General features: G+C 38.8%; 1 protein-coding gene and 1 long non-coding RNA gene across 2 annotated transcripts in view; one reads left to right on the top strand and one right to left on the bottom strand.

The window, feature by feature from the left end:
* The window catches only part of LOC133620868 (uncharacterized), a 116,132-nt gene extending 110,478 nt beyond the window's left edge, over positions 1-5,654 (bottom strand). Inside the window, exon 1 of the long non-coding RNA XR_009817574.2 lies at positions 5,282-5,654. This is a non-coding gene — a long non-coding RNA (uncharacterized lncRNA). The remainder of the gene's footprint in view (positions 1-5,281) is intronic.
* Positions 5,151-15,122, top strand: cycsa (cytochrome c, somatic a). Its single transcript, XM_061982486.2, has 3 exons — positions 5,151-5,428; positions 14,437-14,618; positions 14,727-15,122. Exons 2-3 carry the CDS (start codon positions 14,450-14,452, stop codon positions 14,876-14,878), a joined length of 321 nt encoding a protein of 106 aa, XP_061838470.1. The 5' UTR covers positions 5,151-5,428; positions 14,437-14,449; the 3' UTR covers positions 14,879-15,122.
* Positions 15,123-17,765: the final 2,643 nt, after the last annotated feature.

The raw sequence follows: 17,765 nt of genomic DNA, 5'->3' as shown, positions 1-17,765 counted from the left end.
TCGTAGTCGGTAATTAAGAGTTGGACAATATCGGAATATCGTATTTCGGCAAAAATGCCATTATCGGACATCTCTACTACTTTATATTAGAAATGGCAACAGCGGAGGATGAATGTCCCATAACAAGAAGATAGAGAAAAAGAAGAAGCTTATCAACTACGGTGTCGGCACGGACTACAAAGGCGGACGCGGACAAATTTTTAGGACTAAGATCCCAAAATACAGATCAGCAGGTAACAGAAGGTAAGAAATGTTGTTTTTTCATAATATTACGAAACAAAACGCCAGATAATATGTCTTACCTTATACACACACCATAATAATACTCGTATGTTTAATGCACCGACAATCCATCAAGCGGTGCGGCTTCATAGCTTACCAAAGTCGTACTAAAATATTTTGATAGATTTTTGAGCGCCGTGTGTTATGTTCTATATTTTCAATGGAACATATAAAATGTTGGTGTTGTTTACTTGAGTCATATTGCCATCATACTGCAGTCTACATGTATCTCTTATGTTTGACTGCCATCTACTAGTCACACTTATCATTACACCGTGTACCAAATAAAATTGCTTCGAGGTCGGTAAGCAAAACCAGAATTATTCCGTACATTAGGCGCACCGGGTTATAAGGCGCACTGTCGATTTTTGAGGGGGAAAAAAAGATTTTAAGCGTGCCTTATAGTCCAGAAAATAAGTTAAATTAAGCATAAAAAGGGCCAAATCAGTCCCAGCGGGATTTCTCCATTTTTTTGTTATTATCGCAGCCTAAAATGCCTGAATAAATAGCATAAGTTGCGAGGTTTTAATTATTTTTTTTTTAACAACATTAAATCACCTTGTGATTTTATGAATTTGTTATCAGTATTTTTGTCAGAAAAATTGTATGTAAATTATCAAAAAACTTTCCGTTCTCTGAGTTCCCAGTGAACAGACAAGAGGCTGTCTTTGTTGTAAAATTCCATTGTGTACGATGGGAGGAGACGGGAGGGGTTATCTATTTTGATCCAAGACCTGCCCAAGCTCGATCCAGGACCAGTACAAGCCCGAGGCATCTTTTTCTTCTGTGTTAATGTGACCGAAAACAATGGCTGTTAACATACCCTCCATTCCTTTAGAAACAGCTGTTGTTATGTAAACAGGGAATATCCAAATAAAAGAGGAGACGTGAACCTTTTTCCGTTAGAGCGTGGGTGTGTAAGAGGTTACAGGTCGACACGTTTCTCCTCAAATTGAGCAAAATTGAATTCTGTCTCTGTTTATTTCCTTGCTTCTTGTCTTGTTTAATAGATGTCATCAATGTTTGAACCTGACAATTTTAAGTGTTCCTTGTGAACTCAAGCACAGGATTGCAGAAAATATGGAAAACAAATATTGATGTTTTACTCCTTTTGTACAGCACACTTAAAAGTACATGGCAGTAAAATCACATATTCAGAACTGTTTTAAATATTTGTAATTGATAATAGAATTATAACTGGCAACAGTAATAATTATCACTACAGAAAGAGTCGTCCATCAATTGCAGACTTTCTCCGTGTTTGTTTTACGCTTTAAGTGTTTGTCAATCTTAAACGTTCATTTATGTTCCAACACATTTGCCAACTGATGAGAGCCATCTATAAAAATAAATGAGAGACAATGAGAGATTATCATCACACTCTAACATCTCTAATATGTAAATGTGGCCTCTTTTGCGAGGTCGGCATTGCAAATTTAAACCTGTTCTTAATCGTCTCAACCTGGATAAATAAAGAACAAACACATATGTAAACACATGTATTATAGGAAGTGAGGTGTCGCGCTAAATGTTTGTAAACTACTTTACCCAGAAGGCTTAGTGACGTAGACAGGAACAGGAAGTAAGTCTGAGCTCCGCAGGAGGACGGCGTTTGTGCCATTTTAGCAATAAAAAGTTGATATATTGCTGTCCCTGCTTCGTCTACACAGGACACAGACATTTGATAAGACACTTGACATGCGCGTTTGTGTGCCGCTCAGAGGCAAATTCCATTTGCAAAAATGACGCATATTAGCCAAAATGTGCTAAATTAACACAAATGTCAACACTACAATAGTATCGGCCATGAGATGAAACAATGGCTGCTAAAGTCAGTACAGTATATGCCTTATTTTCTTTTATTATGCGTCAAACGAGTGTAAAGGTGACTTTGTGGGTGTTATTTAATGTCCAGGGGCTCTCATATTGTTGAAACCATTTTTTAATGCTCTGGCTATCAAAATATTGATTAATAATTCCTACTTTGCAGGAAGTCATTTACCACAGTCAGGCCCGCAACCATCCATCCATCCATCCATCCTTTTCCTACCGCTTGTCCCTTTTGGGGTCAATTACCTGTTGTGTCCTTGGGCAAGACACTTCACCCCTTGCTCCTGATGGCTGCTGGTTAGCGCCTTGCATGGCAGCTCCCGCCATCAGTGTGTGAATGTGTGTGTGAATGGATGAATGTGGAAATACTGTCAAAGCGCTTTGAGTACCTTGAAGGTAGAAAAGCGCTATACAAGTATAACCCATTTATCATTTATTTATTTAATTACCAGCAATAAACGAGGAACGTGTGCTTGCTTTGCTGCCCCCTGTTGGTCAGTGGAATTAATACTGTTTAGCCAAAAGATACGAGGTCGCCATTTGCAACTTTTTTTGATTGATTGATTGAAACTTGTATTAGTAGATTGCACAGTACAGTACATATTCCCTCCAATTGACCACTAAATGGTAACACCCGAATAAGTTTTTCAACTTATGGTCCACGTTAATCAATTCATGGTAGCATGCGACAAATAAAGATGTCGGCTTTAAAAATCACCTCAACGTGCGTGTTGATGCATTGTCGAAAGTTAGCAGCTTCTTCTTAGAGACTGTGTCTGTACTTTGTGGTCCTTTGGATCATTTCAAGGAGTATTATTACAGAACTATACTGCGTCGGGATGGCTTGTCTCAAACACGTTGGTGACGTCACAACAAGGCGGAAGTGCTTCCTCGATTGCCAGCTGTGATTACTTACAAAAAAAATAAAAATAAATAAAAAAGCTATGATTACTCACTATGGCAATATCAATTTCATGAAGACTTAGAGAGTGCTATTCAACTTTTATGTCTTCTACGAAAACTATATATTCACAAATCCAGAGTAATGTCCTATAAAACAAATATTTTTGTTTTATTTGGAAATTTTAAAATATTGCATAGCTCACTAATAATGACAAACAAAAACAAAAATGTCATGAAACCTCCCATATTATAAATAATATTATAAAAACCCATTTTAATCAAAGACAATTTAAAAAAAAGTATAGTATTTTTCATTTCCTTTTTAATTTCCTTTCTTTTTGTCGTAGTTTTGTTTTTTGACGTCTTGATTGTTTGAAAATATTTGTGAAAAATTTAGAGATTTTGTTCCCTTTCATGTTCATATTAATCTGAAAGATGGTGTTTGTTTTGTGTCATGTTGTTGTTGAACTAACGTTCCTCCCTATGACTCCTCCCATAGACATCTTATAAGTAGATGCAGCATTGGCTGCTGTGACGCGAGAAATTCGGCCGCCATCTTGAAGTGGTGATGAGGAGCCGGCGAGCAGCCTAAACTGACAGTTGACAGGTGGAAAACAAAGATGCCGGGCTGGTGTTAAGCGTTTTCCTGCTCAAATGAACAGACTGTTGAAAATAGGAATCGGGGGATTACTTTTCACAAGTAAGATTTAACATTAACGTACTATTGGTTGTATTTTGTGAAAAGAATATTACCACAGAATTGAGAAGGAGCAAAGATCTTCAATAGTACTGAAATCGTATCCGCTAGCAAACAAGAGTATGACCATAATAGAATTGCTTGTCAATGAAATTAATTTCATTTAAAATTGTCATACTTCAATAACATAAAGTTGAAATAAATGATGAAGATAAAGTTTGTAAAAACCAACAGGGGTAAAAATTAGGACCACAGTCCAGATTGTGTAGGGGGTGGGGGGTGGGGGCGTATATGTTAGCTACATAAAAAAAATACATATAAAACAATCACTGTAGACATTATCATTTAAGGGAAGAATGTAGTACAAAATATCAATACAAAGTGTCAAGACAGATTAAACTCTCTGCTGCTGCAGCAACAGAGATACAGTCTATAGGTCCCTAAGATATATAGATATCTAATGTATTCATACATTGTTTATGGAGGCTATACGCATGTATATATAACCTAATCATATTGTTTCTTGAACTTCAAAATAGCTGACCGTTTTTCCCCCCCTTCTCTGGGATTATATTCCCAGTTTTGATCTCGGACGTCTGGTCATTTATAGCATATATGAATATTCTATTACTGTTAAGCAATGATAAAACACGCCATAACAAGTGTCCTTTATCATAGCTACACGTATGACAAAAAACCGCGTGAAAATCAGTGGTATTCAGTGAAATAAGATTAATTAAATGCGCTGACATTTAATTGCTCCTGCCAAATGGATTGCATTGAGTGGAGCGGATCACCACTCCAAGATGGCGGCCCCGCGTCTCGTCAGCGCCAGTAGGCAGTAGCGGTCGATGCTGTGTCTACTTATAAGATGTCTATGACTCCTCCGATCTGAAAGTGATTAACGTGGGGTGAGTCACGTGGCATATTACATATTTGAAATATATTTATATACATAATCACTTAATACCAGAAATTATAACGCAATTGTTACAAATAATCCATAAAAACTATACAGTGTATGTAATCATAATATATGTAAATAATGTCAGCAACCATTTGAAAGTATAAAACTTGTATTCCTCATTACTGTATAAATTGGAACATAAATAACTGTATTGTCCTAAATAAATAAATAAATACAATTGTTTAAAAAGATAAAACTAGCGAGACGACAACGTCGGTGGTCGTGACGTCACAATTGTGCGGAAGCTCTTCCTATTTTAAATATAGATAACGTGGGATTACATACACATTATCATATTACACGTGGCATTTGTGGTCACGCGTGTGCGTGTAAACAATCACCATACTTGAAATAACAATGTCAACAAACTGTTTAAAATGATAAAGCTCGTTACATAGCACGTTAACGACAGTTGACAGGGTGGTCGTGACGTCACAACTATGCGGAAGTGATCCCACTCTTGCTCGCTCTTCCTACTTTAAAAAATAGTTAACTTGCGATTACGTCCACATTATTATGTTCCACCTAGTATTTGTGCATGAATAATCCGACATTGTGAATAAATGATGAAAAGTGTCGGGGAATGTTGATAGTAAACTCACCTGTCTGAGATGACTCGAGCAGACAAGACACACCTTCCTGAAACCTGACACTTTAGTTTTCAAGAGTTGGATACGTGAAACAAGCCCAACTTCACTTGGAAAAGGGTGGCGCCGCTTTTGTACGAGCTTACCTTTACACCCAGAAAGGTAAGGATTCTTACTTGTGTTTACTGAATCACTAGTAATGATGTACAGGCGGATGAGTTTTTTGGTCAACGTTGTGTTACAGTAGCCGTGTGAGCTCGCCCACATGTATAACGTACAGTTCTGCTTGATTTCACAACTTAGGCCCCTTCTGCACTAAGCCGGCTAAGGTTATCCAGGGTAAATCCCACCTAACCTTATCCTTGTCCACACACACACACACTCACAATGGTCGTTTACTTTAAGACCCTCTAACCCCCTCCGTCCGCCGCGCAACGCGACCTAGTACGCATGCGCGCAAAATCCGTACGTCATAGTCACCTCCAGTGTTGCTTTGTGTGCAAGTTCCTAAATTAAATTTAACTTATCCGAACAATGTCCAGTATTGTGGTATTTCAATTAACTGGAATCTTGTGTGCTGTGGGGCCCTATTGTAGTGAATCACACCCGAGCCATCATAAATTAATCACATCTTTATTAGATACGTAAACAATGTGATAAAGAACATTTTACATCTATCATCATCATCATCATTTCTTTATATTCCTTTCATGAAAATGCATATATACAAGCCACGTACAGTTGACGCCTTCATTGTTTTTTGTTTCTTATACATTTCCATGATCAGAAAGGAGCAGATGGAAGAATACTATTCTTATATTTATCTGCCCCCTTTATAACACCAATGATTTTAGATGACTTTATAACTGTTCCCTCCACCAACACCCGAACTCCAACATACTTTTTAATTTTCGTTTAAGCATTTTCACAATGACACGTACAATCTAGGGGTATAACTAGGGGTGTGGGGAAAAATCGATTCGAATTCGAATCGCGATTCTCACGTTGTGCGATTCAAAATCGATTCTCATTTTTTAAAAAACGATTTTTTAATTTTTAATTGTTTTAATTTTTAATTTAAAAAATTTTTACATTAAAGGGGAACATTATCACAATTTCAGAAGAGTTAAAACCATTTCATCAGTTCCCAGTGGCTTATTTTATTTTTCGAAGTTTTTTTCAAAATTTTACACGTCACGCAATATCCCTAAAAAAAGCTTCAAAGTGCCTGATTTTAACCATCGTTATATACACCCGTCCATTTTCCTGTGACGTCACACAGTGATGCCAACACAAACAAACATGGCGCATAGAACAGCAAGATATAGCGACATTAGCTCGGATTCAGACTCGGATTTCAGCGGCTTAAGCGATTCAACAGATTACGCATGTATTGAAACGGATGGTTGTAGTGTGGAGGCAGGTAGCGAAAACGAAATTGAAGAAGAAACTGAAGCTATTGAGCCATATCGGTTTGAACCGTATGCAAGCGAAACCGACGAAAAGGACACGACAGCCAGCGACATGGGAGAAAGCGAGGACGAATTCGGCGATTGCCTTCTAACCAACGATTGGTATGTGTTTGTTTGGCATTAAAGGAAACTAACAACTATGAACTAGGTTTACAGCATATGAAATACATTTGGCAACAACATGCACTTTGAGAGTGCAGACAGCCTAGTTTTCATCAATTAATATATTCTGTAGACATACCCTCATCCGCTCTCTTTTCCTGAAAGCTGATCTGTCCAGTCCAGTTGGAAATGCATCTGCTTTGAGTGTCGCAGGATATCCACACATTCTTGCCATCTCTGTCGTCGCATAGCTTTCGTCGGTAAAGTGTGCGGAACAAACGTCCAATTTCTTGCCACTTTCGCATCTTTGGGCCACTGGTGCAACTTGAATCCGTCCCTGTTCGTGTTGTTACACCCTCCGACGAGGCATGATGTCTCCAAGGTACGGAAAACAGTCGAAACAACGGAAAATAACAGAGCTGATTTGACTCGGTGTTTGTAATGTGTTTGAGAAAATGGCGGATTGCTTCCCGATGTGACGTCACAATTATTCACTCCGAGAGTGAATAATAGAAAGGCGTTTAATTCGCCAAAATTCACCCATTTAGAGTTCGGAAATCGGTTAAAAAAATATATGGTCTTTTTTCTGCAACATCCAGGTATATATTGATGCTTACATAGGTCTGGTGAAAATGTTCCCCTTTAATCAATCCAACAAAACAATACACAGCAATACCATAATAATGCAATCCATTTCCAAAACCAAACCCGACCCAGCAACACTCAGAACTGCAATAAACTGAGCAATTGAGAGGAGACACAAACACGACACAGAACAAACCAAAAGTAGTGAAACAAAAATGAAAATTATCAACAACAGTATTAATATTAGTTACAATTTCAACATAGCAGTGATTAAAAATCCCTCATTGATATTATCATTAGACATTTATAAAAATAAAAAGAACAATAGTGTCACAGTGGCTTACACTTTCATTACATCTCATGAGCTTGACAACACACTGTGTCCAATATTTTCACAAAGATAAAATAAGTCATAATTTTGGTTCATTTAATAGTTAAAACAAATTTACATTATTGCAATCAGTTGATAAAACATTGTCCTTTACTATTATAAAGGCTTTTTACAAAAATCTACTACTCTGCTTGCATGTCAGCAGACTGGGGTAGATCCTGCTGAAATCCTATGTATTGAATGAATAGAGAATCGTTTTGAATCGGGAAAAAAATCATTTTTGAATCGAGTATCGTGTTGAATTGAAAAAAAAATCGATTTTGAATCGAATCGTGACCCCAAGAATCGATATTGAATCGAATCGTGGGACACCCAATGATTCACAGCCCCAGGTGTAACGGTACACAAAAATTTTGGTTCGGTACGTACCTCGGTTTAGAGGTCACGGTTTGGTTCATTTTCGGTACTGTAAGAAAACAACGAAATATACTTTTTTGGGTTATTTATTTACCAAATTTGCAAAATCTTCCACCAAAAATATTTTTCTTAGTGGAATATTTGATGTGAAGTAATCGGAACCTTGGATAGGTCAATAATTCATAATAACATTGATTTTGATTCAATATTATGTTTTGAGCAATGACAGTTTGAAAGGAAAAAAAAACAGCTTTGTTTTATTAGTCAACATTGCAACTTTTTCTAAATTACATTTAACCTTAAACTTTTTTGTGTCACTTTTGTTATGTTTTTGTTTATTTTAATAGTATTTTTAGAATGTGCCGTGGGCCTTTAAAATATTAGCTGTGGGCGGCAAATGGCCTCCGGGGCACACTTTTGACACCCCTGCTATAGATAATAAAAAATTAAATGTGATAAATCTATGGATAAAAAGCAGAGCCTGGCGACGCATGCGCGTTTTTCGTAACTCTCGCTCTCTCTGTCTCTGCCCCTTCGTCACGAATGCTGCTGCGCGCATAATTTGTTTTGTTTTTAACCCCTTCTTAACCCTGAACGTACATTGAAAATACACGCAACCCTAACTCAAAATGCCGGACATTTAAGAAACTCCGCCCTGACAGCTCCGCAAAAGAGGACATGTCCGGTGAAAAGAGGACGTATGGTCAGTCTATCGTAGCCAGTTAGCTGCTAGCATGCCGTGTGTTGTGCCTCGGTGTGCATTGTTTACACAACGTGCGTTACGCTACTTAATATGTCCGTGTGGTAGTGATGGGTTGATGAGGCGTCATGAAGCGTTTCGACACATTGCAAAACTGTATTGATACTGTGTCGATACTGTGTCACTAAATACTGACATCTGCTGGACATTAAAAATCCCTACAGGCAACCTATGGACCGACTCAACTGACACTGATTTTATGACCTAGTATATACAATAATATAAACCAAGTCATTGTATTTCATTTAGGATTATTTCATATCTTCATTTAAATAAAAATATATTTTTATCTTTTTTAGATACAGTCAATAAAAAATGTGAACATGTATAATAACATGGAAATCTAAGAGAATGTGTTGTGAAGGAAGATGCTTGTGGACTGGGATTTTTTTAAATACATTTTTTACACATTTTTATTAAAATAAAACAGTTTTTCCAACGTATTCAATTTTAGACGATTTCTTTCATTTATTGATTGAGACTTTTATTAGTAGGTTGCACAGTGAAGTACATATTCCGTACAATTGACCACTAAATGGTAACCCCCCAATACGTTTTTCAACTTGTTTAAGTCGGGGTCCACTTAAATTGATTAATGATACAGATATATACTAACATCATAATACAGTCATCACACAAGTTAATCATCAGAGTATTGTCGGAGGCAGATATTTACATATTTCCGAATTTTAGTGTTACTTCTTTTATTTCATAATCATATTACAAAACAGCTAGTGTTTTTCTTCCAATTGTGGTCTTTTGGTTGTCTGCAACATACTGTGTGCTTAAACCTTGAGTGAGGAATGTAAGAAAGAGAGATACTCCTTTCTCTTATCTAGCCTTATGTCCAGGTGCGGAGGACAATGGGCATGTGTTTTGGCTGGAGGGACAAGACTGCGAGGGTGAGAGGGAGAGGGACTTAAGAGGGGAGAGGGATTTTCAAGGGAGGGAGACCATCTTAGCGGCGCGATTGAATGTTCTATGCTGGACTGGTCTCAGTATGTTTACAAAGCTTTGCAAATATATTACAAAATACCTATTCTGTCTCTGGTGGTTTTTCAACTCAGCTTTAAGTGTCGTAAAGAGCTTGGGAGCGACTTGTGACTTGAATTCCCTGGGAGGAACAACTGGTCCAAATGCAACAGTATATACATTGAATTATTAACATTATTTACAATCCGGGGTGTGGGATATAGAGGGGGGTGGGGGGGGGGGTGGGGGTAAGTTTGGTTGTTATCAACACTTCAGTCGTCTCTTCTTAGTTATTATTTCTCCGGCTGTAGAAAAGACCCGCTCACAGGGCACAGAGGAGGCGGGAGTGCGACACAGTTCGCGTATCGGTCACGTGACCAAAACAGCTCATGATCGGTCACGTGACTTTCTAAAAGCGGTACTTGCACCGACACAGGGTTTCGCTCTATGAGCTCGACGCATGCGCCGATGCATCGGTGTTGTCGGACCCATCACTACCGTGTGGAAACTCGTTCAGTACACCTCCGAACCGAACCGCAACCCCCGTAACGAAACGGTTCAATACAAATACACGTACCGTTACACCCTTAGTCCAATCAAAATCAGTTTGATATAATTCCAGTTGTCTCTTTTTGTAACTCTTTTTAAATTCAAAGATATTCTTGCAACTTTTTAAGTCTTTCTTTAGAGAATTCCATGCTTTCACACCAACAACAGACAAGCACATTTGTTTCAAATTTGTTCGCACTCTTGGATGTTTAAAATCATACGGCCTTCTGTGGTTCTCATCTTCAGACGTGAATACAAATAACTTTTGTAAGTCCTTCGGAAGAACTCTATTTCTAGCTTTGAACATCACTAATAGAGTATGCAATTCTACAATGTCTTTTAGTTTTAATAATCCTGACCTAATGAAGAGTGGATTTGTGTGGTCTCCATATCCTACTTTAAAAATGATACGAATTACTCTTTTCTGTGAATCAATCAAACTAGGGATCGAGATATCTGGTCAGGACACTCCTCACTCTTTTGCCTTCACCTTCATCGTCCATTCGTTTTTTTGTGACTTAATATACTCTGGACCTAGACGTTGAGTCCGCGACATACATGGCGGACAATAACTGATACAGTCTGCTTTGCCAGTCCAAATGCATTCGCCGTTTTCCGTAGTCTTCCCTCGTAGGCCAGGTAATAAAAAGCACACGCTACCTTTTTTATCACATCCATGGGAGCCCGCATTCTCGTTGTCTCTCCTTCGACAAATGGACAAAGTTTTTCGGTAAGTAGAATCACAGCTGACCTGGACATTCGGAAGTTCTCTTGCCGTCTGAGATGTGTTGTATCCCAAATAGCTGCAATCGCTTTCTCTTAAGGTATTCATGTGTGATTTCCACAAGCGTCTGTACATGTAGAAGAAGGAGAAACACGGGCATGTCTTGATGACTCGCCTCCATCATTCCAGTGGTTAGCTACGGTTGTTATGAAGCTGGCTGTGGCGTGATCTTTCTAGCGTCACTTCCTCTCCGAACTCAGTTTGTAAACGATCAATGAGTCCATACAAAGCTAATAGCCGGAGATTCAAGAAATACACGGCGCACTTACCCGTGTAAAAAAATATCCAAGGAGGGGAATCTTAAACGATGGTTTAGTGTGACTGAAACAGGGCTTAGGCTAAATAATTTTTCGTTTAAGGTGTTATCCGGCTTAGTGTAGACAGAGCCTTAAGGCCTACTGAAATACGATTTTCTTATTTAAACGGGGATAGCAGGTCCATTCTATGTGTCATACTTGATCATTTCTATTAGCCACAACACAACCAGGCTTATATTTAATATGCCACAAATTAATCCCGCATAACAAACACCTCCCCCATCCCGTCCATATAACCCACCAATACAACTCAAACACCTGCACAACACACTCAATCCCACAGCCCAAAGTACCGTTCACCTCCCCAAAGTTCATACAGCACATATATTTCCCCAAAGCCCCCAAAGTTAACGTACGTGACATGCACATAGCGGCACGCACGTACGGGCAAGCGATCAAATGTTTGGAAGCCGCAGCTGCATGCGTACTCACGGTACCGTGTCTGCGTATCCAACTCAAAGTCCTCCTGGTAAGAGTCTCTGTTGTCCCAGTTCTCCACAGGCCAATGGTAAAGCTTGACTGTCATCTTTCGGGAATGTAAACAATGAAACACCGGCTGTGTTTGTGTTTCTGCAGCCGCCCGCAATACACCGCTTCCCACCTACAGCTTTCTTCTTTGCTGTCTCCATTGTTCATTGAACAAATTGCAAAAGATTCACCAACACAGATGTCCAGAATACTGTGGAATTTTGCGATGAAAACAGACGACTTAATAGCTGGCCACCATGCTGTCCCAAAGTGTCCTCTACAATCCGTGACGTCACGCGCAGATGTCATCATACCGAGATGTTTTCAGCAGGATATTTCGCGCAAAATTTAAAATTGCACTTTAGTAAGCTAACCTGGCCGTATTGGCATGTGTTGCAATGTTAAGATTTCATCATTGATATATAAACTATCAGACTGCGTGGTCGGTAGTAGTGGGTTTCAATAGGCCTTTAGCCATGCTTTGCCCTTTTAATGTCTTTAATGTCCTGTGTGTTCTTTGAAGTTTGATGTTTCCCTTTTACACACATGCTTATGTGTACTATGGCTATAAGTTTTTTTTCTCCTTGGCCTCAGTCTGGACCCCCCCCCCCCCCCCCCCCCCCAGCGTTTACCGGTTTCTCACCTTTTTTGTAAGGGGCGCCGGAAGTTGGCAGACCCGACAGCGATCCTGTTCTGTCTCCCTGTAATGTTTGTCTGATCTTGAATGGGATTGTGCTGAAAATCTTAATTTCCCCTCGGGGATTAATAAAGTACAAACCCCGTTTCCATATGAGTTGGGAAATTGTGTTAGATGTAAATAGAAACAGAATACAATGATTTGCAAATAATTTTCAACCCATATTCAGTTGAATATGCTACAAAGACAACATATTTGATGTTCAAACTGATAAACTTTTTTTTTTTTCAAATAATCATTAACTTTAGAATTTGATGCCAGCAACATGTGACAAAGAAGTAGGGAAAGGTGGCAATAAATACTGATAAAGTTGAGGAATGCTCATCAAACACTTATTTGGAACATCCCACAGGTGAACAGGCAAATTGGGAACAGGTGGGTGCCATGATTGGGTATAAAAGTAGATTCCATTAAAGGCTCAGTCATTCACAAACAAGGATGGGGCGAGGGTCACTACTTTGTCAACAAATGCGTGAGCAAATTGTTGAACAGTTTAAGAAAAACCTTTCTCAACCAGCTATTGCAAGGAATTTAGGGATTTCACCATGTACAGTGCGTAATATCATCAAAGGGTTCAGAGAATCTGGAGAAATCACTGCACGTAAGCAGCTAAGCCCGTGACCTTCGATCCCTCAGGCTGTACTGCATCAACAAGCGACATCAATGTGTAAAGGATATCACCACATGGGCTCAGGAACACTTCAGAAACCCACTGTCAGTAACTACAGTTGGTCGCTACATCTGTAAGTGCAAGTTAAAACTCTCCTATGCAAGGCGAAAACCGTTTATCAACAACACCCAGAAACGCCGTCGGCTTCGCTGGGCCTGAGCTCATCTAAGATGGACTGATACAAAGTGGAAAAGTGTTCTGTGGTCTGACGAGTCCACATTTCAAATTGTTTTTGGAAACTCTGGACGTCGTGGCCTCCGGACCAAAGAGGAAAAGAACCATCCGGATTGTTATAGGTGCAAAGTTGAAAAGCCAGCATCTGTGATGGTATGGGGGTGTATTAGTGCCCAAGACATGGGTAACTTACACACCTGTGAAGGCGCCATTAATGCTGAAAGGTACATACAGGTTTTGGAGCAACATATGTTGCCATCCAAGCAACGTTACCATGGACGCCCCTGCTTATTTCAGCAAGACAATGCCAAGCCACATGTTACATCAACGTGGCTTCATAGTAAAAGAGTGCGGGTACTAGACTGGCCTGCCTGTAGTCCAGACCTGTCTCCCATTTAAATGTGTGGCGCATTATGAAGCCTAAAATACCACAATGGAGAACCCCGGACTGTTGAACAACTTAAGCTGTACATCAAGCAAGAATGGGAAAGAATTCCACCTGAGAAGCTTAAAAAATGTGTCTCCTCAGTTCCCAAATGTTTACTGAGTGTTGTTAAAAGGAAAGGCCATGTCACACAGTGGTGAACATGCCCTTTCCCAACTACTTTGGCACGTGTTGCAGCCATGAAATTCTAAGTTAATTATTATTTGCAAAAAAAAAAATAAAGTTGATGAGTTTGAACATCAAATATCTTGTCTTTGTAGTGCATTCGATTGAATATGGGTTGAAAAGGATTTGCAAATCATTGTATTCCGTTTATATTTACATCTAACACAATTTCCAACTCATATGGAAACGGGGTTTGTATTTCTGATTCTGATTCTCATGTCCTAACGCTTTGTCTCTGACGTAACTTCCTGTCTGCGTCCAGCTGAACACCGGCCATGGGAGACGTCAGCAAAGGCAAGAAGGTGTTCGTTTTGAAATGTTCCCAGTGTCACACCGTGGAGGAAGGTGGCAAACACAAAACGGGGCCCAATCTGTGGGGCCTGTTCGGGAGGAAGACCGGACAAGCCCCCGGCTTCACTTACACGCAGGCCAACAAGGACAAAGGTGCGGAGCTGCAATGTAGAACGTCTTTTTCATACACTCCAGTCACCATTGGAGTTCTTTTTCAGACGAGCTTAGTTGGACTTAATGTTGTTTTTCCCTCTGCTCTAGGTATCGTGTGGGGTGAAGACACCCTGATGGTCTACCTTGAAAACCCAAAGAAATACATTCCCGGTACCAAGATGATATTCAGCGGTCTGCGCAAGAAAAAAGAGAGAGAAGACATCATCGCGTATTTAAAGGACGCCACCTCGCCCAAGTAGGCAGACAAACAAATGCCCGTGCTGTAAGTGTGCACCACACTTACAAAGTTTACATTTGGCAACTCTTACTTTACACATTTGTTACTGTTACATTTTTTGTTTACAAGCCCCATTTTAATTCCTAAACTATAATATTTGTATATTTGGTCTACAATAAGGCTTCTTGCATTGTAAACTCGACACATACTGTACTTGATTTCATGTACTGTGCCTCAACATTTGCAATACAATTAATTATTTCATATTCTGAGTTATGTTTCATTTGTTTTCAGTCGGACTGAGTCTAAAAGGATGCAAAGAAAGTACATTGTACAAAGTATGGAGGTTCATTTGTGTCTTTATTACGTACATAAATATATGTAAATTAATTTGTGCGTTTGAATTTTGACACCAAAACTTATGCTGACAATTTAATTAAAAAAAATATATATATATATATATATATATATATATATATATAAAAAAATCAGCATCAGTATTGCTTCACTGATTGTTTTTACCTTGAATTTGTATACAATTATTTTGTTACACTGAATATTTGTACACTATTTTTTTATACACTGATATTTTATTTACCGGTAATGAAAACTTTAATGTAAAAAATTCAGTTAACAAAATTCAAACCTGCAAAATCAGTTACACAAATTTACTTCCTTTTTTATATAATACCTTTTTTACACAGAATTTTTACACAATTTAAAAGCACTGCATTTTGACAAACTGAATTTTCAAACGCACACATTTCCTTACAGATTTGTATTGAATGAAATGTGAAGTAAAAAAAAAAAAAAAAAGAATCAGTTCACACATTTCAAATGCAAAGAATTCTGTGACATAAATACAGAGTAAAAAAAAAAGCTTTCGTGATAAAGACACATATAATCCTCCAATAGAAAAGATACACCGTAACTACATTGTAAAGGTTTACCAGGATTTTACAGCATTTAACAGTATTTCTTCACAGTAGAATACTGTAATCAAAATGTACTGTAACATTACAACAAATGACTGTAAAAATGACAATACCATTATATTTCACAGCAATTAATTGTTATTTCACAATCACATTTACAGTAATCCAATTACTAGCCAGTAATTTGCTGTGATTTTACAATGTATTTTTTTAACAGTGCACTCAATAAAATTGAGGCAACATATTGCGACCAATATTATTTATTACATCTAACAATGTGCAAATTTGAGTCAATATTAATCCAATCAGACCTTTAAAAGTTACATGTTAGTATATATATGAAGTAGTCGAATAAAGCAAACAAATTAATCAACCAAAACCTAAGCAAAAAATATTTAGTAAAGCAGGAGTAGTAGTATATGTTTAACGTAAAATGTACTGATACAAATTAATTTAATTCAAAACATATAAATTATTTAGAAGTGAGTAATACTAACCTTTATTTTCAGTGTATTTTTACATTCTGAAATTAGAATTTAATTACCCGGGGGGAAAAAACAGAACAAACACCTTTAATCACACTTCATTAAAGATATAGGTGACATATTTTCAAAGAAAACAGTTGCATAGTCCAATATTTTGAATTAATATATTATTATTAATTGAATATTTTAGAGATTAAAACAATCAATTTACATTTGGGAGGACTAGAAACAAAACTACAAATGTTAAAGGAAGAATGGTAAATCAGCAATCACATCAAGTACCTGCTGTTCTTTGATAAATTCTATAAATAATCATCCTCAATAATGATTGAAGATGTCAGATAAGTATCAAAATGCTTTTAATATTGGAACTCATCATATTGGGGAATAGAACAAAACCTTGCATGGACACAAACATGCAGCAGGTGGCGCTGTCTCCCCTGCAAAAGACAAACATGCAGTAAATGGCGCTGTTTCCCCTGCAAAAGACACAAACATGCAGTAAATGGCGCTGTATCCCCTGCAAAAGACACAAACATGCAGCAGGTGGCACTATTTCCCCTGCAAAAGACACAAACATGCAGCAGGTGGCGCTATTTCCCCTGCAAAAGACACAAACATGCAGCAGGTGGCGCTATTTCCCCTGCAAATGACACAAACATGCAGCAGGTGGCGCTATTTCCCCTGCAAAAGACACAAACATGCAGCAGGTGGCGCTATTTCCCCTTCAAAAGACACAAGCATGCAGCAGGTGGCGCTATTTCCCCTTCAAAAGACACAAACATGCAGCAGGTTGCGCTATTTCCCCTGCAAAAGACACAAACATGCAGCAGGTGGCGCTGTTTCCTCTGCAAAAGACACAAACATGCAGCAGGTGGCGCTATTTCCCCTGCAAAAGACACAAACATGCAGAAGGTGGCGCTGTTTCCCCTGCAAAAGACACAAACATGCAGCAGGTGGCGCTATTTCCCCTTCAAAAGACACAAACATGCAGCGGGTGGCGCTATTTCCCCATCAAAAGACACAAACATGCAGCAGGTTGCGCTATTTCCCCTGCAAAAGACACAAACAGGCAGCAGGTGGCGCTATTTCCCCTGCAAAAGACACAAACATGCAGCAGGTTGCTATTTCCCCTGCAAAAGACACAAACATGCAGCAGGTGGCGCTATTTCCCCTGCAAAAGACACAAACATGCAGCAAGTGGCGCTATTTCCCCTTCAAAAGACACAAACATGCAGCAGGTGGCGCTATTTCCCCTTCAAAAGACACAAACATGCAGCAGGTTGCGCTATTTCCCCTGCAAAAGACACAAACATGCAGCAGGTGGCGCTGTTTCCCCTGCAAAAGACACAAACATGCAGCAGGTGGCGCTATTTCCCCTGCAAAAGACACAAACATGCAGAAGGTGGCGCTGTTTCCCCTGCAAAAGACACAAACATGCAGCAGGTGGCGCTGTTTCCCCTGCAAAAGACACAAACATGCAGAAGGT

This window comes from Nerophis lumbriciformis, linkage group LG21 (genome assembly GCF_033978685.3).
Source record: "Nerophis lumbriciformis linkage group LG21, RoL_Nlum_v2.1, whole genome shotgun sequence".
NCBI lineage: Eukaryota > Metazoa > Chordata > Actinopteri > Syngnathiformes > Syngnathidae > Nerophis > Nerophis lumbriciformis.
The sequence above is the reverse complement of the archived record's forward strand: the minus strand, read 5'-3'. Positions and strand labels throughout refer to the sequence as shown.

What these genes read in the sequence shown, in the direction of transcription:
- cycsa (XM_061982486.2), top strand. Translation starts at nt 14,450, where the DNA reads ATGGGAGACGTCAGCAAAGGCAAGAAGGTGTTCGTTTTGAAATGTTCC. An exon ending in GCAGGCCAACAAGGACAAAG is followed by an intron (nt 14,619 to 14,726) that starts GTGCGGAGCTGC and finishes CCTCTGCTCTAG; the next exon opens with GTATCGTGTGGGGTGAAGAC.